Below are 27,412 nucleotides of genomic sequence, written 5' to 3'. Positions count from 1 at the left end.
CGCCCCCATGTATCCTCAGTAACAGCGCCCCCATCTATCCTCAGTAACAGCGCCCCCCATCTATCCTCAGTAACAGCACCCCCAAGTATCCTCAGTAACAGCGCCCCCATCTATCCTCAGTAACAGCGACCCAATTTACCTTAGTAACAGCGCCCCCATCTATCCTCAGTAACAGCGCCCCCATCTATCCTCAGTAACAGCACCCTCATCTATCCACATTAACAGCACCCCCATGTATCCTCAGTAACAGCGCCCCCATCTATCCTCAGTAACAGCGCCCCATCTATCCTCAGTAACAGCGCCCCCATCTATCCTCAGTAACAGCGCCCCCATCTATCCTCAGTAACAGCGCCCCCATCTATCCTCAGTAACAGCGCCCCCATCTATCCACAGTAACAGCGCCCCCATCTATCCTCAGTAACAGCGCCCCCATGTATCCTCAGTAACAGCGCCCCCATCTATCCTCAGTAACAGCGCCCCCCATCTATCCTCAGTAACAGCACCCCCAAGTATCCTCAGTAACAGCGCCCCCATCTATCCTCAGTAACAGCGACCCAATTTACCTTAGTAACAGCGCCCCCATCTATCCTCAGTAACAGCGCCCCCATCTATCCTCAGTAACAGCGCCCCCATCTATCCTCAGTAACAGCACCCTCATCTATCCACATTAACAGCGCCCCCATGTATCCTCAGTAACAGCGCCCCCATCTATCCTCAGTAACAGCGCCCCCATCTATCCTCAGTAACAGCGCCCCCATCTATCCTCAGTAACAGCGCCCCCATCTATCCTCAGTAACAGCGCCCCATCTATCCACAGTAACAGCGCCCCCATCTATCCTCAGTAACAGCGCCCCCATGTATCCTCAGTAACAGCGCCCCCATCAATCCTCAGTAACAGCACCCTCATCTATCCTCAGTAACAGCGCCCCCATCTATCCTCAGTAACAGCGCCCCCATCTATCCACAGTAACAGCGCCCCCATCTATCCTCAGTAACAGCGCCCCCATCTATCCACAGTAACAGCGCCCCCATCTATCCTCAGTAACAGCGCCCCCATCTATCCTCAGTAACAGCGCCCCCATGTATCCTCAGTAACAGTGCCCCCCATCTATCCTCAGTAACAGCGCCCCCATCTATCCTCAGTAACAGCGCCCCCCATCTATCCTCAGTAACAGCACCCCCATGTATCCTCAGTAACAGCGCCCCCATCTATCCTCAGTGACAGCGCCCCCATCTATCCTCAGTAACAGCGCCCCCATCTATCCACAGTAACAGCACCCCCATCTATCCTCAGTAACAGCGCCCCCATCTATCCACAGTAACAGCGCCCCCATCTATCCTCAGTAACAGCGCCCCCATCTATCCTCAGTAACAGCGCCCCCATGTATCCTCAGTAACAGTGCCCCCCATCTATCCTCAGTAACAGCGCCCCATCTATCCTCAGTAACAGCACCCCCATCTATCCTCAGTAACATCGCCCCCATCTATCCTCAGTAACAGCACCCCCATGTATCCTCAGTAACAGCGCCCCCATCTATCCTCAGTAACAGCACCCTCATCTATCCTCAGTAACAGCGCCCCCATCTATCCTCAGTAACAGTGCCCCCATCTATCCTCAGTAACAGCGCCCCATCTATCCTCAGTAACAGCGCCCCCATCTATCCACAGTAACAGCGCCCCCATCTATCCTCAGTAACAGCGCCCCCATGTATCCTCAGTAACAGCACCCTCATCTATCCTCAGTAACAGCGCCCCCATCTATCCTCAGTAACAGCGCCCCCATCTATCCACAGTAACAGCGCCCCATCTATCCTCAGTAACAGCGCCCCCATCTATCCACAGTAACAGCGCCCCCATCTATCCTCAGTAACAGCGCCCCCATCTATCCTCAGTAACAGCGCCCCCATCTATCCTCAGTAACAGCGCCCCCATCTATCCTCAGTAACAGTGCCCCCATCTATCCTCAGTAACAGCGCCCCCATCTATCCACAGTAACAGCACCCCATCTATCCTCAGTAACAGCGCCCCCATCAATCCTCAGTAACAGTGCCCCCCATCTATCCTCAGTAACAGCGCCCCCCATCTATCCTCAGTAACAGCACCCCCATGTATCCTCAGTAACAGCGCCCCCATCTATCCTCAGTAACAGCACCCTCATCTATCCTCAGTAACAGCGCCCCCATCTATCCTCAGTAACAGTGCCCCCATCTATCCTCAGTAACAGCGCCCCCATCTATCCTCAGTAACAGTGCCCCATCTATCCACAGTAACAGCGCCCCCATCTATCCTCAGTAACAGCGCCCCCATGTATCCTCAGTAACAGCGCCCCCCCATGTATCCTCAGTAACAGCGCCCCCATGTATCCACAATAACAGCACCCCCATCTATCCTCAGTAACAGTGCCCCATCTATCCTCAGTAACAGCGCCCCCTTCTATCCTCAGTAACAGCGCCCCCATCTATCCTCAGTAACAGCGCCCCCTTCTATCCTCAGTAACAGCGCCCCCATCTATCCACAGTAACAGCGCCCCCATCTATCCTCAGTAACAGCGCCCCCATCTATCCTCAGTAACAGCGCCCCCATCTATCCTCAGTAACAGCGCCCCCTTCTATCCTCAGTAACAGCGCCCCCATCTATCCTCAGTAACAGCGCCCCCTTCTATCCTCAGTAACAGCGCCCCCATCAATCCTCAGTAACAGCGCCCCCATCTATCCTCAGTAACAGCGCCCCCATCTATCCACAGTAACAGCGCCCCCATCTATCCACAATAACAGCGCCCCATCTATCCACAGTAACAGCACCCCCTATGTATCCACAGTAACAGCGCCCCCTATGTATCCACAATAACAGCGCCCCCATCTATCCTCAGTAACCGCGCCCCCATCTATCCACAGTAACAGCCCCCCATCTATCCTCAGTAACAGCGCCCCCATCTATCCTCAGTAACAGCCCCCCCATCTATCCACTGAAACAGCGCCCCCATCTATCCTCAGTAACAGCCCCCCCATCTATCCACTGAAAAAGCGCCCCCTTCTATCCTCAGTAACATCACCCCCATCTATCCTCAGTAACAGCGCCCCCATCTATCCTCAGTAACAGCGCCCCCATCTATCCTCAGTAACAGCGCCCCCTATGTATCCACAATAACAGCGCCCCCATCTATCCTCAGTAACCGCGCCCCCATCTATCCACAGTAACAGCCCCCCATCTATCCTCAGTAACAGCGCCCCCATCTATCCTCAGTAACAGCACCCCCATCTATCCTCAGTAACAGCGCCCCCATGTATCCTCAGTAACAGCGCCCCCATCTATCCTCAGTAACAGCGCCCCCCATCTATCCTCAGTAACAGCACCCCCAAGTATCCTCAGTAACAGCGCCCCCATCTATCCTCAGTAACAGCGACCCAATTTACCTTAGTAACAGCGCCCCCATCTATCCTCAGTAACAGCGCCCCCATCTATCCTCAGTAACAGCACCCTCATCTATCCACATTAACAGCACCCCCATGTATCCTCAGTAACAGCGCCCCCATCTATCCTCAGTAACAGCGCCCCATCTATCCTCAGTAACAGCGCCCCCATCTATCCTCAGTAACAGCGCCCCCATCTATCCTCAGTAACAGCGCCCCCATCTATCCTCAGTAACAGCGCCCCCATCTATCCACAGTAACAGCGCCCCCATCTATCCTCAGTAACAGCGCCCCCATGTATCCTCAGTAACAGCGCCCCCATCTATCCTCAGTAACAGCGCCCCCCATCTATCCTCAGTAACAGCACCCCCAAGTATCCTCAGTAACAGCGCCCCCATCTATCCTCAGTAACAGCGACCCAATTTACCTTAGTAACAGCGCCCCCATCTATCCTCAGTAACAGCGCCCCCATCTATCCTCAGTAACAGCGCCCCCATCTATCCTCAGTAACAGCACCCTCATCTATCCACATTAACAGCGCCCCCATGTATCCTCAGTAACAGCGCCCCCATCTATCCTCAGTAACAGCGCCCCCATCTATCCTCAGTAACAGCGCCCCCATCTATCCTCAGTAACAGCGCCCCCATCTATCCTCAGTAACAGCGCCCCATCTATCCACAGTAACAGCGCCCCCATCTATCCTCAGTAACAGCGCCCCCATGTATCCTCAGTAACAGCGCCCCCATCAATCCTCAGTAACAGCACCCTCATCTATCCTCAGTAACAGCGCCCCCATCTATCCTCAGTAACAGCGCCCCCATCTATCCACAGTAACAGCGCCCCCATCTATCCTCAGTAACAGCGCCCCCATCTATCCACAGTAACAGCGCCCCCATCTATCCTCAGTAACAGCGCCCCCATCTATCCTCAGTAACAGCGCCCCCATGTATCCTCAGTAACAGTGCCCCCCATCTATCCTCAGTAACAGCGCCCCCATCTATCCTCAGTAACAGCGCCCCCCATCTATCCTCAGTAACAGCACCCCCATGTATCCTCAGTAACAGCGCCCCCATCTATCCTCAGTGACAGCGCCCCCATCTATCCTCAGTAACAGCGCCCCCATCTATCCACAGTAACAGCACCCCCATCTATCCTCAGTAACAGCGCCCCCATCTATCCACAGTAACAGCGCCCCCATCTATCCTCAGTAACAGCGCCCCCATCTATCCTCAGTAACAGCGCCCCCATGTATCCTCAGTAACAGTGCCCCCCATCTATCCTCAGTAACAGCGCCCCATCTATCCTCAGTAACAGCACCCCCATCTATCCTCAGTAACATCGCCCCCATCTATCCTCAGTAACAGCACCCCCATGTATCCTCAGTAACAGCGCCCCCATCTATCCTCAGTAACAGCACCCTCATCTATCCTCAGTAACAGCGCCCCCATCTATCCTCAGTAACAGTGCCCCCATCTATCCTCAGTAACAGCGCCCCATCTATCCTCAGTAACAGCGCCCCCATCTATCCACAGTAACAGCGCCCCCATCTATCCTCAGTAACAGCGCCCCCATGTATCCTCAGTAACAGCGCCCCCATCTATCCTCAGTAACAGCGCCCCCATCTATCCTCAGTAACAGCGCCCCCATCTATCCTCAGTAACAGCGCCCCCATCTATCCTCAGTAACAGCGCCCCCATCTATCCACAGTAACAGCGCCCCATCTATCCTCAGTAACAGCGCCCCCATCTATCCTCAGTAACAGCGCCCCCATCTATCCACAGTAACAGCGCCCCCATCTATCCTCAGTAACAGCGCCCCCATCTATCCACAGTAACAGCGCCCCATCTATCCTCAGTAACAGCGCCCCCATCTATCCTCAGTAACAGCGCCCCCATCTATCCACAGTAACAGCGCCCCCATCTATCCTCAGTAACAGCGCCCCCATCTATCCTCAGTAACAGCGCCCCCATCTATCCTCAGTAACAGCGCCCCCATCTATCCTCAGTAACAGTGCCCCCATCTATCCTCAGTAACAGCGCCCCCATCTATCCACAGTAACAGCACCCCATCTATCCTCAGTAACAGCGCCCCCATCAATCCTCAGTAACAGTGCCCCCCATCTATCCTCAGTAACAGCGCCCCCCATCTATCCTCAGTAACAGCACCCCCATGTATCCTCAGTAACAGCGCCCCCATCTATCCTCAGTAACAGCACCCTCATCTATCCTCAGTAACAGCGCCCCCATCTATCCTCAGTAACAGTGCCCCCATCTATCCTCAGTAACAGCGCCCCCATCTATCCTCAGTAACAGTGCCCCATCTATCCACAGTAACAGCGCCCCCATCTATCCTCAGTAACAGCGCCCCCATGTATCCTCAGTAACAGCGCCCCCCCATGTATCCTCAGTAACAGCGCCCCCATGTATCCACAATAACAGCACCCCCATCTATCCTCAGTAACAGTGCCCCATCTATCCTCAGTAACAGCACCCCCATCTATCCTCAGTAACAGCGCCCCCATCTATCCTCAGTAACAGCGCCCCCATGTATCCTCAGTAACAGCCCCCCATCTATCCACAGTAACAGCACCCCCATCTATCCACAGTGACAGCGCCCCCATCTATCCTCAGTAACAGCGCCCCCATCTATCCTCAGTAACAGTGCCCCATCTATCCTCAGTAACAGCACCCCCATCTATCCTCAGTAACAGCCCCCCATCTATCCTCAGTAACAGCCCCCCATCTATCCTCAGTAACAGCACCCCCATCTATTCTCAATAACAGCGCCCCCCCATGTATCCTCAGTAACAGCGCCCCCATCTATCCTCAGTAACAGCGCCCCCATGTATCCTCAGTAACAGCGCCCCCATGTATCCACAATAACAGCACCCCCATCTATCCTCAGTAACAGTGCCCCATCTATCCTCAGTAACAGCACCCCCATCTATCCTCAGTAACAGCCCCCCATCTATCCTCAGTAACAGCCCCCCATCTATCCTCAGTAACAGCACCCCCATCTATTCTCAATAACAGCGCCCCCCCATGTATCCTCAGTAACAGCGCCCCCATCTATCCTCAGTAACAGCGCCCCCATGTATCCTCAGTAACAGCGCCCCCATGTATCCACAATAACAGCACCTCCATCTATCCTCAGTAACAGCGCCCCCATCTATCCTCAGTAACAGCGCCCCCCATCTATCCTCAGTAACATCACCCCCATCTATCCTCAGTAACAGCGCCCCCATGTATCCTCAGTAACAGCGCCCCATCTATCCACAGTAACAGCGCCCCCATGTATCCTCAGTAACAGCACCCCCATGTATCCTCAGTAACAGCGCCCCCATCTATCCTCAGTAACAGCGCCCCCCATCTATCCTCAGTAACAGCGCCCCATCTATCCTCAGTAACCGCACCCCCATGTATCCTCAGTAACAGCGCCCCCATCTCTCCTCAGTAACAGCGCCCCCATCTATCCTCAGTAACAGCGCCCCCATGTATCCTCAGTAACAGCACCCCATCTATCCTCAGTAACAGCCCCCCATCTATCCTCAGTAACAGCGCCCCCATCTATCCTCAGTAACAGTGCCCTCATATATCCTCAGTAACAGCGCCCCCATGTATCCTCAGTAACAGCGCCCCCATCTATCCTCAGTAACAGCGCCCCCATCTATCCTCAGTAACAGTGCCCTCATCTATCCTCAGTAACAGCGCCCCCATGTATCCTCAGTAACAGCACCCCCATGTATCCTCAGTAACAGCGCCCCCCCATGTATCCTCAGTAACAGCACCCCCATGTATCCTCAGTAACAGCGCCCCCATCTATCCTCAGTAACAGCGCCCCCATCTATCCTCAGTAACAGCGCCCCCCCATCTATCCTCAGTAACAGCGCCCCCATCTATCCACAGTAACAGCGCCCCCATCTATCCACAGTAACAGCGCCCCCATCTATCCTCAGTAACAGCACCCCCATGTATCCTCAGTAACAGCGCCCCCATCTATCCTCAGTAACAGCGCCCCCATCTATCCTCAGTAACAGCGCCCCCATCTATCCTCAGTAACAGCGCCCCCCCATGTATCCTCAGTAACAGCGCCCCCCATGTATCCACAATAACAGCACCCCCATCTATCCTCAGTAACAGCGCCCCCATCTATCCTCAGTAACAGCGCCCCCCCATCTATCCTCAGTAACAGCGCCCCCATCTATCCTCAGTAACAGCGCCCCCATCTATCCTCAGTAACAGCCCCCCATCTATCCTCAGTAACAGCGCCCCCATCTATCCTCAGTAACAGCGCCCCCATGTATCCACAATAACAGCACCCCCATCTATTCTCAATAACAGCGCCCCATCTATCCTCAGTAACAGTGCCCCATCTATCCTCAGTAACAGCGCCCCCATCTATCCTCAGTAACAGCGCCCCCATGTATCCTCAGTAACAGCACCCCCATGTATCCTCAGTAACAGCACCCCCATCTATCCACAGTAACAGCGCCCCCATCTATCCTCAGTAACAGCACCCCCATGTATCCTCAGTGACAGCGCCCCCATCTATCCTCAGTAACAGCGCCCCCATGTATCCTCAGTAACAGCGCCCTCATCTATCCACAGTAACAGCGCCCCCATCTATCCTCAGTAACAGCACCCCCATGTATCCTCAGTGACAGCGCCCCCATCTATCCTCAGTAACAGCACCCCCATGTATCCTCAGTGACAGCGCCCCCATCTATCCTCAGTAACAGCGCCCCCATGTATCCTCAGTAACAGCGCCCCCATCTATCCTCAGTAACAGCGCCCCCCCATGTATCCTCAGTAACAGCGCCCCCCATGTATCCACAATAACAGCACCCCCATCTATCCTCAGTAACAGCGCCCCCATCTATCCTCAGTAACAGCGCCCCCCCATCTATCCTCAGTAACAGCGCCCCCATCTATCCTCAGTAACAGCGCCCCCATCTATCCTCAGTAACAGCGCCCCCATCTATCCTCAGTAACAGCGCCCCCATGTATCCACAATAACAGCACCCCCATCTATTCTCAATAACAGCGCCCCCATCTATCCTCAGTAACAGTGCCCCCATCTATCCTCAGTAACAGCGCCCCCATGTATCCACAATAACAGCACCCCCTTCTATTCTCAATAACAGCGCCCCCATCTATCCTCAGTAACAGCCCCCCATCTATCCTCAGTAACAGCGTTCCATCTATCTACAGTCACACCGCCCCCATCTATCCTCAGTAACAGCACCCCCATCTATCCTCAGTAACAGCACCCCCATCTATCCTCAGTAACAGCGCCCCCATGTATCTTCAGTAACAGCGCCCCCATCTATCCTCAGTAACAGCGCCCCCATCTATCTATAGTAACAGCACCCCCATCTATCCTCAGTAACAGCGCCCCCATCTATCCTCAGTAACAGCGCCCCCATCTATACACAGTAACAGCGCCCCCATCTATTCTCAGTAACAGCGCCCCCATCTATCCTCAGTAACAGCGCCCCCATCTATCCTCAGTAACAGCGCCCCCATCTATACACAGTAACAGCGCCCCTATCTATCCTCAGTAACAGCGCCCCCATCTATCCTCAGTAACAGCGCCCCATGTATCCTCAGTAACAGTGCCCCCATCTATCCTCAGTAACAGTGCCCCCATCTATCCTCAGTAACAGCGCCCCATCTATCCTCAGTAACAGCCCCCCATCTATCCACAGTAACAGCGCCCCCATCTATCCACAGTAACAGCGCCCCCATCTATCCTCAGTAACAGCGCCCCCATCTATCCTCAGTAACAGCGCCCTCATGTTTCCTCAGTAACAGCGCCCTCATCTATCCACAGTAACAGCGCCCCCATCTATCCTCAGTAACAGCGCCCCCATCTATCCTCAGTAACAGCGCCCCCATCTATCCTCAGTAACAGCACCCCCATCTATCCTCAGTAACAGCGCCCCCCCATGTATCCTCAGTAACAGCACCCCCATCTATCCTCAGTAACAGCGCCCCCCCATGTCCCATGTATCCTCAGTAACAGCGCCCCCATCTATCCTCAGTAACAGTGCCCCCATCTATCCTCAGTAACAGCGCCCCCATCTATCCTCAGTAACAGCGCCCCCATCTATCCTCAGTAACAGCGCCCCCATGTATCCTCAGTAACAGCACCCCCATCTATCCTCAGTAACAGCGCCCCCATCTATCCACAGTAACAGCGCCCCCATCTATCCTCAGTAACAGCACCCTCATCTATCCTCAGTAACAGCACCCCCATCTATCCTCAGTAACAGCGCCCCCATCTATCCTCAGTAACAGCGCCCCCCATGTATCCTCAGTAACAGCGCCCCCATCTATCCTCAGTAACAGCACCTCCATCTATCCTCAGTAACAGCGCCCCCATCTATCCTCAGTAACAGCGCCCTCATCTATCCTCAGTAACAGCACCCCCATCTATCCTCAGTAACAGCGCCCCCATCTATCCTCAGTAACAGCACCTCCATCTATCCTCAGTAACAGCGCCCCCATCTATCCTCAGTAACAGTGCCCCCATCTATCCTCAGTAACAGCGCCCCCATCTATCCTCAGTAACAGCACCCCCATCTATCCTCAGTAACAGCGCCCCCATCTATCCTCAGTAACAGCGCCCCCCCATGTATCCTCAGTAACAGCGCCCCCATCTATCCTCAGTAACAGCGCCCCCATCTATCCACAGTAACAGCGCCCCCCCATGTATCCTCAGTAACAGCGCCCCCATGTATCCTCAGTAACAGCGCCCCCATCTATCCACAGTAACAGCGCCCCCATCTATCCTCAGTAACAGCACCCCCATCTATCCACAGTAACAGCGCCCCCATCTATCCTCAGTAACAGTGCCCCCATCTATCCTCAGTAACAGCGCCCCCATCTATCCACAGTAACAGCGCCCCCATGTATCCTCAGTAACAGCACCCCCATCTATCCTCAGTAACAGCGCCCCCCCATGTATCCTCAGTAACAGCGCCCCCATCTATCCACAGTAACAGCCCCCCCATCTATCCTCAGTAACAGCGCCCCCATGTATCCTCAGTAACAGCGCCCCCATCTATCCACAGTAACAGCCCCCCCATCTATCCTCAGTAACAGCCCCCCCATCTATCCTCAGTAACAGCGCCCCCATGTATCCATGCACTATCTCTCCTGTAGTCACTGCCACACATATTAGTTTGTTTTATTGCCTTAGTAATAAATTATTTTAGTTGTGATTTTCTGACTTATTTGTTACTTTTTGGATTCCCGTGGGATTGGCCAGGTTCCCCATCATCGGGTAGATCCTGATCCTGCAGTCATACGTCCGCCTGTCTATTACCTCTTACAAACCTTCCAAATATCCAGAGAAAACAGGAAAAAACTGCGACTAACTGCGTGATCAGACTACACGGGGTTTGCTTGTTGTCAGTTACCATGAGACACATAGGTCTGTACAGAAGCTGCAAACACAGGTGATTTATGTGAACACATTGGCAGTGACTGGAGCTGGTACGGTGAGGTCTGGTACACAATGGAGTATTATTGCGTTATTTATACCCGACAGGGCCGGCGTCAGCGCACGGTGTAGTCGGGCAAGTGTCGGGCCCTGAGAGCCTCTGGGGGCCCCCGGTACTTGCCCGCCCCAGCACTTGCCTGTCCCAATTTCAGCTCATCGGCGTCCAACGGATAGCTCAGCTCCTGCTTTAACGCTGCGGCGTGTGTATACGCGATGTGACGACGCGCCTACAACTATGTGAATGGTGTGAGAGCAGAGAGAGGAGCGGCGGGGGAGCGATGGAAGGTGAGAGTAAGGGTTTGTTTGGTTTTTGTGTTAAACATTAAGGTGGAACATAATGAAAGGGGCCCATGAAACTGCAGGGCAAATGAAGGGGAGGGGGGGAACAGCAAGACACTGGGGCAGATGAGGGGGAGAGAACAGCATGACACTGGGACAGATGAAGGGGGAGAATAGCATGACACTGGAGCAGATGAGGGGGGGAGAATGGCATGACACTGGGGCAGATGAAGGGGGGAGAATGGCATGACACTGGGGCAGATGAAGGGGGGAGAATGGCATGACACTGGGGCAGATGAAGGGGGGAGAATGGCATGACACTGGGGAAGATGAAGGGGGGGAGAACGGCATGACACTGGGGCAGATGAAGGGGGGAACGGCATGACATTGGGGCAGATGAAGGTGGGAGAATGGCATGACACTGGGGAAGATGAAGGGGGGGAGAACGGCATGACACTGGGGCAGATGAAGGGGGGAACGGCATGACACTGGGGCAGGTGAGGGGGGAGAACGGCATGACACTGGGGCAGATGATGGGGGGGAAACGGCATGACACTGGGGCAGATGGGGGGGAGAATGGCATGACACTGGGGCAGATGAGGGGGGAGAACGGCATGACACTGGGGCAGATGGGGGGAGAATGGCATGACACTAAGGCAGATGAGGGGGGGAGAACGACATGACACTGGGGCAGATGAAGGGAGGGGAGAACGGCATGACACTGGGGCAGATGAGTGGGGGAACGGCATGACACTGGGGCAGGTGAGGGGGGAGAACGGCATGACACTGGGGCAGATGAGGGGGGGAATGGCATGACACTGGGGCAGATGAGGAGGGAAGAACGGCATGACACTGGGGCAGATGAAGGGAGGGGAGAACGGCATGACACTGGGGCAGATGAGTGGGGGAACGGCATGACACTGGGGCAGATGAGGGGGGGAGAACGGCATGACACTGGGGCAGATGGGGGAAGAATGGCATGACACTGGGGCAGATGAGGAGGGAAGAACGGCATGACACTGGGGCAGATGAAGGGAGGGGAGAACGGCATGACACTGGGGCAGATGAAGGGAGGGGAGAACGGCATGACACTGGGGCAGATGGGGGGAACGGCATGACACTGGGGCAGATGAGGAGGGGAACGGCATGACACTGGGGCAGATGAGGGGGGGAGAATGGCATGACACTGGGGCAGATGAAGGGAGGGGAGAACGGCATGACACTGGGGCAGATGAGGGGGGGAGAACGGCATGACACTGGGGCAGATGAAGGGAGAGGAGAACGGCATGACACTAGAGCAGATGAGGGGGGGAATGGCATGACACTGGGGCAGATGAGGAGGGGAACGGCATGACACTGGGGCAGATGAGGGGGGGAGAATGGCATGACACTGGGGCAGATGAAGGGGGGAGAACGGCATGAAACTGGGGACAGAGATGGAGGGGGGGACATGAAACTTGGGGCAGAGGAAGGGCGTATATGAAACTGGGGGAGAGATGGAGGGGGGGCATATAATTTACGGGTGACTGTAGGAGGATTATACTGTGTGGGATCACACGAAAAATTAATGAGAATGGGCGGAGTCAACATAAAAGTGGGCAGAGCTAAGTTTGCTGCGCAGAGCACGCCGCACATTTTATCCGTCTTTCTACTCTTCAAAAGTTGGGAGGTATGGTGTTGGTGACGCCACACTCCTGCATGATGTCACTCGCTTCATCTGTGTCGTGCAGTGTCGTGACTCCCCCGCCTCCTCCACAAGGGGGCCCACTGAGGCTCTGTCGCCCAAGGGACCATAAAAACCTGGAGCCGGCCCTGATACCCGATGTTCTGATCCTGGGGGTAGGATATATTTGTACACCTCAGTACACAAGGTGCTATCAGCGACCTCAAAGATTAAAAGAGATGGCTGCCCATGCACCCCCACCACCCCCACCCATCGAGAATGGGGCAATTGTATTTTCACATTGGTAAAAGGAACAGGTCATGTCAGGGTCGCTTACTGTCCTATAGGCCCATTCATAGCTGTGCCAGGTAACCTCACTGCATTGTTCCTCCCCCACACAGGACCATGGCCAGGTTCTGCCTTCCCCGCTCATTCCGCCGTCCATTCCGCTGTCACTATATACCTTCCTTACCAGCTTCATACAGTCCCTGTCCTCCTAGATGACCCCATGCCCATGTCCCTGCCATCACGTCCTCCTGAGTTGGCCAGTTCAGGGTCAGACGCCCAGACTATGTAGGTGTGTGATGTTACTGTTGGCTGCCCTGACTGCGTGACTGTGTTTTATTGCCAATTTTGTGCTGGCAATGGCCGGGGACCTTTACCCAGATCACGGGGTCACTGGGACAGAAAACAGACAGTATAACAGAGAGCAGAGGGCAGGTAAACATGAAGGTGAGACGGCCCAACTCCTAGTAGAGCATTATTCCATCTGAGATGGCGGAACGACACGTTCATCCCAAATATCACAAATTGTTCAGATTTCAAGGAATCTAAAGAGATTTGTTTCAGATTAACTAAAGTGGTGACACAGAGAAAATGTTACAGAGTGATTGTGACGTTGTGGTGTCATCTGACTATTATAGATAAATATAGTCCTAGGAGCCCTGACAGTGTCATACACTATGTATTATAGATATATATAGTCCTAGGAGCCCTGACAGTGTCATACACTATGTATTATAGATATATATAGTCCTAGGAGCCCTGACAGTGTCACACACTATGTATTATAGATATATATATAGTCCTAGGAGCCCTGACAGTGTCACACACTATGTATTATAGATATATATAGTCCTAGGAGCCCTGACAGTGTCATACACTATGTATTATAGATATATATAGTCCTAGGAGTCCTGACAGTGTCATACACTATGTATTATAGATATATATAGTCCTAGGAGCCCTGACAGTGTCATACACTATGTATTATAGATATATATAGTCCTAGGAGCCCTGACAGTGTCATACACTATGTATTATAGATATATATAGTCCTAGGAGCCCTGACAGTGTCACACACTATGTATTATAGATATATATATAGTCCTAGGAGCCCTGACAGTGTCATACACTATGTATTATAGATATATATAGTCCTAGGAGCCCTGACAGTGTCATACACTATGTATTATAGATATATATAGTCCTAGGAGCCCTGACAGTGTCACACACTATGTATTATAGATATATATATAGTCCTAGGAGCCCTGACAGTGTCATACACTATGTATTATAGATATATATAGTCCTAGGAGCCCTGACAGTGTCATACACTATGTATTATAGATATATATAGTCCTAGGAGCCCTGACAGTGTCATACACTATGTATTATAGATATATATAGTCCTAGGAGCCCTGACAGTGTCACACACTATGTATTATAGATATATATAGTCCTAGGAGCCCTGACAGTGTCACACACTATGTATTATAGATATATATAGTCCTAGGAGCCCTGACAGTGTCACACACTATGTATTATAGATATATATATAGTCCTAGGAGTCCTGACAGTGTCATACACTATGTATTATAGATATATACAGTCCTAGGAGTCCTGACAGTGTCATACACTATGTATTATAGATATATATAGTCCTAGGAGCCCTGACAGTGTCATACACTATGTATTATAGATATATATAGTCCTAGGAGCCCTGACAGTGTCATACACTATGTATTATAGATATATATAGTCCTAGGAGCCCTGACAGTGTCACACACTATGTATTATAGATATATATATAGTCCTAGGAGCCCTGACAGTGTCATACACTATGTATTATAGATATATACAGTCCTAGGAGTCCTGACAGTGTCATACACTATGTATTATAGATATATATAGTCCTAGGAGCCCTGACAGTGTCATACACTATGTATTATAGATATATATATAGTCCTAGGAGCCCTGACAGTGTCATACACTATGTATTATAGATATATATAGTCCTAGGAGTCCTGACAGTGTCATACACTATGTATTATAGATATATATAGTCCTAGGAGTCCTGACAGTGTCATACACTATGTATTATAGATATATACAGTCCTAGGAGCCCTGACAGTGTCATACACTATGTATTATAGATATATATAGTCCTAGGAGCCCTGACAGTGTCATACACTATGTATTATAGATATATATAGTTCTAGGAGCCCTGACAGTGTCATACACTATGTATTATAGATAGATATAGTCCTAGGGGCCCTGACAGTGTCATACACTATGTATTATAGATATATATATAGTCCTAGGAGCCCTGACAGTGTCATACACTATGTATTATAGATATATAGTCCTAGGAGCCCTGACAGTGTCATACACTATGTATTATAGATATATATAGTCCTAGGAGTCCTGACAGTGTCATACACTATGTATTATAGATATATATAGTCCTAGGAGTCCTGACAGTGTCATACACTATGTATTATACATATATATAGTCCTAGGAGCCCTGACAGTGTCATACACTATGTATTATAGATATATATAGTCCTAGGAGCCCTGACAGTGTCATACACTATGTATTATAGATATATATAGTCCTAGGAGTCCTGACAGTGTCATACACTATGTATTATAGATATATATAGTCCTAGGAGCCCTGACAGTGTCATACACTATGTATTATAGATATATATAGTCCTAGGAGCCCTGACAGTGTCATACACTATGTATTATAGATATATATAGTCCTAGGAGCCCTGACAGTGTCATACACTATGTATTATAGATATTTATAGTCCTAGGAGTCCTGACAGTGTCATACACTATGTATTATAGATATATATAGTCCTAGGAGCCCTGACAGTGTCATACACTATGTATTATAGATATATATAGTCCTAGGAGTCCTGACAGTGTCATACACTATGTATTATAGATATATATATAGTCCTAGGAGTCCTGACAGTGTCATACACTATGTATTATAGATATATATAGTCCTATATATATATATATATCTCTCATTGGCCGGTTGTTACTTCGGCTTTTGATGTCAGAGATTCCTTCTATCACACAGTTACTCGGAGGAGGCAGAGTCAGAGCTCCGGACACTGTGAGGGGAGTAGATGATGGAAGTTCAGTATAAATGTGTTTTGTTATTTTGTATAACCCCCCTCGGCCTCCACCAATAATATTTCAGGGTGTCTTCAGACCTCAGAGTTTAATCATTTCACTTTGAGTTCTATCCAAACATTTTTGGAGCTAAGTGAAGCTGAGGATCTCTGTGTAGGGACATCTCAGACTTCAGGCCGTTCCTCTTCTCCTTCTCCGGCCCCCTCCTCTCTCGGTTCTCTGCACTTTGTGCTTTGTGTTCCCTACCATCTGTAATGTTTGTGTCTCCCTCAGCAGACGCAGCTCTATATAAAAGCCATCAGTGTGAACAGACCCCACACCCCGGCTCCTGGAGGAGACACGACCAGCGGACACAAGTAAGGAGACGTCTACTGATTGTTTGATGCTTAGGTTACTTCTTAGACTGTGTTCACATCACGCAGAGTCCGACTGAAATTGTGGACAAAAAACTGCTGCAAACTCTTTCATCCAGAGCAGAACCAGTGAGTCCCTGCCGGGCCCTCTATAGCCAGTGGGGCCCCTCAGGATCCGTAGTTGTCAGTCCTTAGACTGTCTTTACTGCTTACTCCAGTGTTCTGGTCTGTGATACAGATGTGAACACAGCCTTAATTCCATAGAGATAATTACAATCAGCAAATGACTAGATTACAGTAACAGCGCCCCCTCTCCTCCATAGGCTGCCTCTGGTACTGCAGTGTGAAGGAAGTCATATACATAAGACCCCATACACACGGCCGAGCACTCATGTAATGTGGGGCTGAGATTGCAGCGGAGTGCCCTCGGATGAGACTTGGGGTAACATCAGAACATTCCAGGGTGTACTTACCTCTCCATGATGTACTCACCTTTCCAGGGTGTACTCACCTCTCCATGATGTACTCACCTCTCCATGATGCCATGATGTACTCACCTCTCTGGGGTGTACTCACCTCTCCATGATGTACTCACCTCTCCAGGGTGTACTCACCTCTCCATGATGTACTTACCTCTCCAGGGTGTACTCACCTCTCCATGATGTACTCACCTCTCCGGGGTGTACTCACCTCTCCATGATGTACTCACCTCTCCATGATGTACTCACCTTTCCAGGGTGTACTCACCTCTCCATGATGTACTCACCTCTCCATGATGCCATGATGTACTCACCTCTCCGGGGTGTACTCACCTCTCCATGATGTACTCACCTCTCCAGGGTGTACTCACCTCTCCATGATGTACTTACCTCTCCAGGGTGTACTCACCTCTCCATGATGTACTCACCTCTCCGGGGTGTACTCACCTCTCCATGATGTACTCACCTCTCCATGATGTACTCACCTCTCCAGGGTGTACTCACCTCTCCATGATGTACTCACCTCTCCAGGGTGTACTCACCTCTCCCTGATGTACTCACCTCTCCGGGGTGTACTCACCTCTCCAGGGTGTACTCACCTCTCCATGATGTACTTACCTCTCCAGGGTGTACTCACCTCTCCATGATGTACTCACCTCTCCGGGGTGTACTCACCTCTCCATGATGTACTCAGCTCTCCATGATGTACTCACCTCTCCAGGGTGTACTCACCTCTCCATGATGTACTCACCTCTCCAGGGTGTACTCACCTCTCCCTGATGTACTCACCTCTCCGGGGTGTACTCACCTCTCCATGATGTACTCACCTCTCCATGATGTACTCACCTCTCCATGATGTACTTACCTCTCCAGGGTGTACTCACCTCTCCATGATGTACTCACCTCTCCGGGGTGTACTCACCTCTCCAGGGTGTACTCACCTCTCCATGATGTACTCACCTCTCCAGGGTGTACTCACCTCTCCATGATGTACTCACCTCTCCAGGGTGTACTCACCTCTCCCTGATGTACTCACCTCTCCGGGGTGTACTCACCTCTCCAGGGTGTACTGACCTCTTCATGATGTACTCACCTCTCCATGATGTACTCACCTCTCCAGGGTGTACTCACCTCTCCATGATGTACTCACCTCTCCAGGGTGTACTCACCTCTCCATGATGTACTCACCTCTCCAGGGTGTACTGACCTCTTCATGATGTACTCACCTCTCCATGATGTACTCACCTCTCCAGGGTGTACTCACCTCTCCATGATGTACTCACCTCTCCAGGGTGTACTGACCTCTTCATGATGTACTCACCTCTCCATGATGTACTCACCTCTCCAGGGTGTACTCACCTCTCCATGATGTACTCACCTCTCCATGGTGTACTCACCTCTCCAGGGTGTACTCACCTCTCCATGGTGTACTCACCTCTCCGGGGCTTCTGATCACAGATTTCAGTATTAATGCGCCCTGAGGATTTCCCAGGTATATTTGTGCACTGTGTGTTCCCCTAGAGGCGGACAGGGCTGTAATGTGTATTGACCCCTTTCCTGGGAGTCCTTCTCCTGTGTTACCCGTTATACTGTAGGGGGCGCAGCAGAGGATTCCCATGGGGGTAATCAGGTTGTGTTTAATCACTCTGTGCGACATCATAGGGCAGAGCGGGCATGTCCGGGGCAGAATAATCCGAAATCCACCAGGCTATAGGTCATAATACAAATGTAATGTGGGAACATAAAGGGGCGTGGCCAGTACATTGTGTCCATGTCACATGTCTCTAAGAGAGGGTGTGGCTCTAGTGAAAGGGGGTGTGGTGCTAGTGAAATGGGTGTGGCTCTAGTAAAGGGGGTGTGGCTGTAGTGAAATGGGTGTGGCTCTAGTAAAGGGTGTTCGGCTCTACTAAAAGTGGGTGTGGCTGTAGTAGAAGAGGGTGTGTCTTTAGTAAAGGGGGTGTGGTTATACTAAAAGTAGGTGTGGCTGTGGTGAAAGTGGGTGTGTCCATATGACAATGTTGCAGCACAGTTCACGCCCCGCCTCCTGGACGATGCCTCCAATCAGTTACTAAGTAGGTTATAGGGCAGACTCCTCCTTTATCAGTGTCATCTTCATCCCATAGAGCCCCATAGCAAGGACATGGTGCCCCCGTCTGGTGATGGTTAGTACTACACCCCATAGCGCCAGAGAGTTTGGGGCCTATTGGCCTCTATCTGCACTTTATGATACTTCAGTTTACTTTAGAGGGGGCTCTCAGCACCCAGTAAGGGCCCCCCCGCTCTCCAGGGCCCTCTTGTGGCTGGATATGGTATATACACCCAAGGACAAGAAATCCTTTTAACCTTTTCTTTTTGTTCTTCTCTAGTGAGTGGATATGTGATAACCTATTTCCCACTAAGGGGTAAGTAAGTGAACCCGATGTCATATTATTTAGTCTTATATATATATACTGTATATACTCTCAGGCTCCTCCCAATTCTACATCTTGCATTTGGCCTCAGGTTCTTCCTCCTGACTACCGCACACATCTGTATATGTTGTCAGTAGGGGGAGGGGAGGAGGCCGATAGCAGACATGTGTCACCTCCAGACATCTCTCTTCTGTCCTTGTAGTTGTAGACAATGCCCCATCTATAACCTGCCTGCTCACTGTACATCTAAGCAGCACATCATACAGTTTCATCACTATCACAGATGTCCCATGTGAATGCAGCCTTAGGATTGTTCCGTTTTATAGTATTACAGTATTGTATTAGTAGATATCATTTAGAAACAGCGCCACACATACACATTGGTTGAGTCTGGTATTGCAGTGACTGAAACTGAGCTGAGCTGCAGCGCCAGACACAGACCATGGAGCGTATCTGACAAAGAGGGGAAGATCCAATGTGTAACCCGAGACACCTCATTTATTATTGTTTTCTCAATTTGAGACATAAAAAACAATGTATTTGCAGGTAGATCGGAGACCATTCGCCTAATCCTAAGTGACCAGGGGGCAAAATGGACCGAAGAGGAGGTGCAATTTACAGACTGGTTTACAGCAAATTGTGAGCATAAGAAACAGGCGGTGAGTATCTATATAAATAGTCACTACTAGGAGGAGCTCACTACATACAGATTATACAGTCACCACTAGGAGGAGCTCACTACATACAGATTATACAGTCACCACTAGGAGGAGCTCACTACATACAGATTATACAGTCACCACTAGGAGGAGCTCACTACATACAGATTATACAGTCACCACTAGGGGGAGCTCACTACATACAGATTATACAGTCACCACTAGGAGGAGCTCACTACATAAAAATTATACAGTCACCACTAGGGGGAGCTCACTACATACAGAATATACAGTCACCACTAGGAGGAGCTCACTACATACAGATTATACAGTCACCACTAGGGGGAGCTCACTACATACAGATTATACAGTCACCACTAGGAGGAGCTCACTACATACAAATTATACAGTCACCACTAGGAGGAGCTCACTACATACAGATTATACAGTCACCACTAGGAGGAGCTCACTACATAAAAATTATACAGTCACCACTAGGGGGAGCTCACTACATACAGAATATACAGTCACCACTAGGAGGAGCTCACTATATACAGATTATACAGTCACCACTAGGAGGAGCTCACTACATACAGATTATACAGTCCCTACTAGGAGGAGCTCACTACATACAGATTATACAGTCACCACTAGGAGGAGCTCACTATATACAGATTATACAGTCACCACTAGGAGGAGCTCACTACATACAGATTATACAGCCACCACTAGGGGGAGCTCACTACATACAGATTATACAGTCACCACTAGGGGGAGCTCACTACATACAGATTATACAGTCACCACTAGGGGGAGCTCACTACATACAGATTATACAGTCACCACTAGGAGGAGCTCACTACATACAGATTATACAGCCACCACTAGGGGGAGCTCACTACATACAGATTATACAGTCACCACTAGGGGGAGCTCACTACATACAGATTATACAGTCACCACTAGGGGGAGCTCACTACATACAGATTATACAGTCACCACTAGGAGGAGCTCACTACATACAGATTATACAGTCACCACTAGAGGGAGCTCACTACATACAGATTATACAGTCACCACTAGGAGGAGCTCACTACATACAGATTATACAGTCACCACTAGAGGGAGCTCACTACACACAGATTATAAAGTCACCACTAGGGGGAGTTTACTGCTTACAGATTACACAGTCACCACTAGGGGGAGCTCACTACATACAGATTATACAGTCACCACCAGAGGGAGCTCACTACATACAGATTATACAGTCACCACTAGGGGAGCTCACTACTTACAGATTATACAGTCACCACTAGAGGGAGCTCACTACATACAGATTATACAGTCACCACTAGGAGGAGCTCACTACATACAGATTATACAGTCACCACTAGGAGGAGCTCACTACATACAGATTATACAGTCACCACTAGGAGGAGCTCACTACATACAGATTATACAGTCAACACTAGGAGGAGCTCACTACATAAAAATTATACAGTCACCACTAGGGGGAGCTCACTACATACAGAATATACAGTCACCACTAGGAGGAGCTCACTACATACAGATTATACAGTCACCACTAGGGGGAGCTCACTACATACAGATTATACAGTCACCACTAGGAGGAGCTCACTACATACAAATTATACAGTCACCACTAGGAGGAGCTCACTACATACAGATTATACAGTCACCACTAGGAGGAGCTCACTACATAAAAATTATACAGTCACCACTAGGGGGAGCTCACTACATACAGAATATACAGTCACCACTAGGAGGAGCTCACTATATACAGATTATACAGTCACCACTAGGAGGAGCTCACTACATACAGATTATACAGTCCCTACTAGGAGGAGCTCACTACATACAGATTATACAGTCACCACTAGGAGGAGCTCACTATATACAGATTATACAGTCACCACTAGGAGGAGCTCACTACATACAGATTATACAGCCACCACTAGGGGGAGCTCACTACATACAGATTATACAGTCACCACTAGGGGGAGCTCACTACATACAGATTATACAGTCACCACTAGGGGGAGCTCACTACATACAGATTATACAGTCACCACTAGGAGGAGCTCACTACATACAGATTATACAGTCACCACTAGAGGGAGCTCACTACATACAGATTATACAGTCACCACTAGGAGGAGCTCACTACATACAGATTATACAGTCACCACTAGAGGGAGCTCACTACACACAGATTATAAAGTCACCACTAGGGGGAGTTTACTGCTTACAGATTACACAGTCACCACTAGGGGGAGCTCACTACATACAGATTATACAGTCACCACCAGAGGGAGCTCACTACATACAGATTATACAGTCACCACTAGGGGAGGTCACTACTTACAGATTATACAGTCACCACTAGAGGGAGCTCACTACATACAGATTATACAGTCACCACTAGGAGGAGCTCACTACATACAGATTATACAGTCACCACTAGGAGGAGCTCACTACATACAGATTATACAGTCACCACTAGGAGGAGCTCACTACATACAGATTATACAGTCACCACTAGGGGGAGCTCACTATATACAGATTATACAGTCACCACTAGGGGGAGCTCACTACATACAGATTATACAGTCACCACTAGGAGGAGCTCACTACATACAGATTATACAGTCACCACTAGGAGGAGCTCACTACATACAGATTATACAGTCACCACTAGGGGGAGCTCACTACATACAGATTATACAGTCACCACTAGGAGGAGCTCACTACATACAGAATATACAGTCACCATTAGGAGGAGCTCACTACATACAGATTATACAGTCACCACTAGGGGGAGCTCACTACATACAGATTATACAGTCACCACTAGGGGAGCTCACTACTTACAGATTATACAGTCACCACTAGAGGGAGCTCACTACATACAGATTATACAGTCACCACTAGGAGGAGCTCACTACATACAGATTATACAGTCACCACTAGGAGGAGCTCACTACATACAGATTATACAGTCACCACTAGAGGGAGCTCACTACATACAGATTATACAGTCACCATTAGGAGGAGCTCACTACATACAGATTATACAGTCACCACTAGGGGGAGCTCACTACATACAGATTATACAGTCACCACTAGGGGAGCTCACTACTTACAGATTATACAGTCACCACTAGAGGGAGCTCACTACATACAGATTATACAGTCACCACTAGGAGGAGCTCACTACATACAGATTATACAATCACCACTAGGAGGAGCTCACTACATACAGAATATACAGTCACCATTAGGAGGAGCTCACTACATACAGATTATACAGTCACCACTAGGGGGAGCTCACTACATACAGATTATACAGTCACCACTAGGGGAGCTCACTACTTACAGATTATACAGTCACCACTAGAGGGAGCTCACTACATACAGATTATACAGTCACCACTAGGAGGAGCTCACTACATACAGATTATACAGTCACCACTAGGAGGAGCACACTGCATACAGATTATACAGTCACCACTAGGGGAGCTCACTACATACAGATTATACAGTCACCACTAGGAGGAGCTCACTACATACAGATTATACAGTCACCACCAGAGGGCGCTCACTACATACAGATTATACAGTCACCACTAGAGGGAGTTCACTACACACAGATTATACAGTCACCACTAGGGGGAACTCACAACATACAGATTATATAGTCACCACTAGAGGGAGCTCACTACACACAGATAATACAGTCACCACTAGGGGGAGCTCACTACATACAGATTATACAGTCACCACTAGGAGGAGCTCACTACATACAGATTATACAGTCACCACTAGGAGGAGCTCACTACATACAGATTATACAGTCACCACTAGGAGGAGCTCACTACATACAGATTATACAGTCACCACTAGGGGAGCTCACTACTTACAGATTATACAGTCACCACTAGAGGGAGCTCACTACATACAGATTATACAGTCACCACTAGGAGGAGCTCACTACATACAGATTATACAGTCACCACCAGAGGGCGCTCACTACATACAGATTATACAGTCACCACTAGAGGGAGTTCACTACACACAGATTATACAGTCACCACTAGGGGGAACTCACAACATACAGATTATATAGTCACCACTAGAGGGAGCTCACTACACACAGATAATACAGTCACCACTAGGGGGAGCTCACTACATACAGATTATACAGTCACCACTAGGAGGAGCTCACTACATACAGATTATACAGTCACCACTAGGAGGAGCTCACTACATACAGATTATACAGTCACCACTAGGAGGAGCTCACTACATACAGATTATACAGTCACCACTAGGGGGAGCTCACTACATACAGATTATACAGTCACCACTAGGGGGAGCTCACTACATACAGATTATACAGTCACCACTAGGAGGAGCTCACTACATACAGATTATACAGTCACCACTAGGTGGAGCTCACTATATACAGATTATACAGTCACCACTAGGAGGAGCTCAATACATACAGATTATAAGGTCACCACTAGGGGGAGTTTACTGCTTACAGATTACACAGTCACCACTATGGGCAGCTCACTACATACAGATTATACAGTCACCACCAGAGGGAGCTCACTACATACAGATTATACAGTCACCACTAGAGGGAGTTCACTACACACAGATTATACAGTCACCACTAGGGGGAACTCACTACATACAGATTATATAGTCACCACTAGAGGGAGCTCACTACACACAGATTATACAGTCACCACTAGGAGGAGCTCACTACATACAGATTATACAGTCACCACTAGGAGGAGCTCACTACATACAGATTATACAGTCACCACTAGGAGGAGCTCACTACATACAGATTATACAGTCACCACTAGGAGGAGCTCACTACATACAGATTATACAGTCACCACTAGGGGGAGCTCACTACATACAGATTATACAGTCACCACTAGGAGGAGCTCACTACATACAGATTATACAGTCACCACTAGGAGGAGCTCACTACATACAGATTATACAGTAACAACTAGGGGAAGCTCACTACATACAGATTATACAGTCACCACTAGGAGGAGCTCACTACATACAGATTATACAGTCACCACTAGAGGGAGCTCACTACATACAGATCTTACAGTCACCACTAGGGGGAGCTCACTACATACAGATTATACAGTCACCACTAGAGGGAGCTCACTACATACAGATTATACAGTCACCACTAGGAGGAGCTCACTACATACAGATTATACAGTCACCACTAGGAGGAGCTCATTACATACAGATTATACAGTCACCACTAAGAGGAGCTCAATACATACAGATTATAAGGTCACCACTAGGGGGAGTTTACTGCTTTCAGATTACACAGTCACCACTATGGGCAGCTCACTACATACAGATTATACAGTCACCACCAGAGGGAGCTCACTACATACAGATTATACAGTCACCACCAGAGGGAGCTCACTACATACAGATTATACAGTCACCACTAGGAGGAGCTCACTACATACAGATTATACAGTGACCACTAGGAGGAGCTCACTACATACAGATTATACAGTCACCACTAGGAGGAGCTCACTATATACAGATTATACAGTCACCACTAGGAGGAGCTCACTACATACAGATTATACAGTCACCACTAGGAGGAGCTCACTATATACAGATTATAAAGTCACCACTAGAGGGAGTTTACTGCTTACAGATTACACAGTCACCACTATGGGCAGCTCACTATATACAGATTATACAGTCACCACCAGAGGGAGCTCACTACATACAGATTATACAGTCACCACTAGAGGGAGTTCACTACACACAGATTATACAGTCACCACTAGGGGGAGCTCACTACATACAGATTATACAGTCACCACTAGGGGGAACTCACTACATACAGATTATATAGTCACCACTAGAGGGAGCTCACTACACACAGATTATACAGTCACCACTAGAAGGAGCTCACTACATACAGATTATACAGTCACCACTAGGAGGAGCTCACTACATACAGATTATACAGTCACCACTAGGAGGAGCTCACTACATACAGATTATACAGTCACCACTAGGAGGAGCTCACTACATACAGATTATACAGTCACCACTAGGGGGAGCTCACTACATACAGATTATACAGTCACCACTAGGAGGAGCTGACTACATACAGATTATACAGACACCACTAGGAGGAGCTCACTACATACAGATTATACAGTCACCACTAGGGGGAACTCACTACATACAGATTACACAGTCACCATTAGGGGAGCTCACTACATACAGATTATACAGTCACCACTAGGAGGAGCTCACTACATACAGATTATACAGTCACCACTAGGGGGAGCTCACTACATACAGATTATACAGTCACCACTAGGGGGAGCTCACTACATACAGATTATACAGTCACCACTAGAGGGAGTTCACTACACACAGATTATACAGTCACCACTAGGAGGAGCTCACTACATACAGATTATACAGTCACCACTAGAGGGAGTTCACTACACACAGATTATACAGTCACCACCAGAGGAAGCTCACTACATACAGATTATACAGTCACCACTAGAGGGAGTTCACTACACACAGATTATACAGTCACCACTAGGGGGAACTCACTACATACAGATTATATAGTCACCACTAGAGGGAGCTCACTACACACAGATTATACAGTCACCACTAGGAGGAGCTCACTACATACAGATTATACAGTCACCACTAGGAGGAGCTCACTACATACAGATTATACAGTCACCACTAGGAGGAGCTCACTACATACAGATTATACAGTCACCACTAGGGGGAGCTCACTACATACAGATTATACAGTCACCACTAGGAGGAGCTCACTACATACAGATTATACAGTCACCACTAGAGGGAGCTCACTACATACAGATTATACAGTCACCACTAGGAGGAGCTCACTACATACAGATTATACAGTCACCACTAGGGGAAGCTCACTACATACAGATTATACAGTCACCACTAGGAGGAGCTCACTACATACAGATTATACAGTCTCCACTAGAGGGAGCTCACTACATACAGATCTTACAGTCACCACTAGGGGGAGCTCACTACATACAGATTATACAGTCACCACTAGAGGGAGCTCACTACATACAGATTATACAGTCACCACTAGGAGGAGCTCAATACATACAGAT

General features: G+C 49.3%; 1 protein-coding gene across 1 annotated transcript in view; it reads left to right on the top strand.

Annotated features, from left to right (window-relative positions):
- Positions 1-13,502: 13,502 nt before the first annotated feature.
- LOC142219248 (glutathione S-transferase P 1-like) overlaps positions 13,503-27,412 on the top strand; it is a 41,155-nt gene continuing 27,245 nt past the window's right edge. Inside the window, exons 1-4 of the mRNA XM_075288193.1 lie at positions 13,503-13,590; positions 16,564-16,646; positions 19,410-19,524; positions 20,080-20,192. Of these exons, the coding sequence (XP_075144294.1) occupies positions 13,503-13,590; positions 16,564-16,646; positions 19,410-19,524; positions 20,080-20,192 (399 nt within the window). The remainder of the gene's footprint in view (positions 13,591-16,563; positions 16,647-19,409; positions 19,525-20,079; positions 20,193-27,412) is intronic.

The sequence above is a fragment of the Leptodactylus fuscus genome, chromosome 10 (genome assembly GCF_031893055.1).
Source record: "Leptodactylus fuscus isolate aLepFus1 chromosome 10, aLepFus1.hap2, whole genome shotgun sequence".
Taxonomy (NCBI): Eukaryota; Metazoa; Chordata; class Amphibia; order Anura; family Leptodactylidae; genus Leptodactylus; species Leptodactylus fuscus.
The sequence above is the reverse complement of the archived record's forward strand: the minus strand, read 5'-3'. Positions and strand labels throughout refer to the sequence as shown.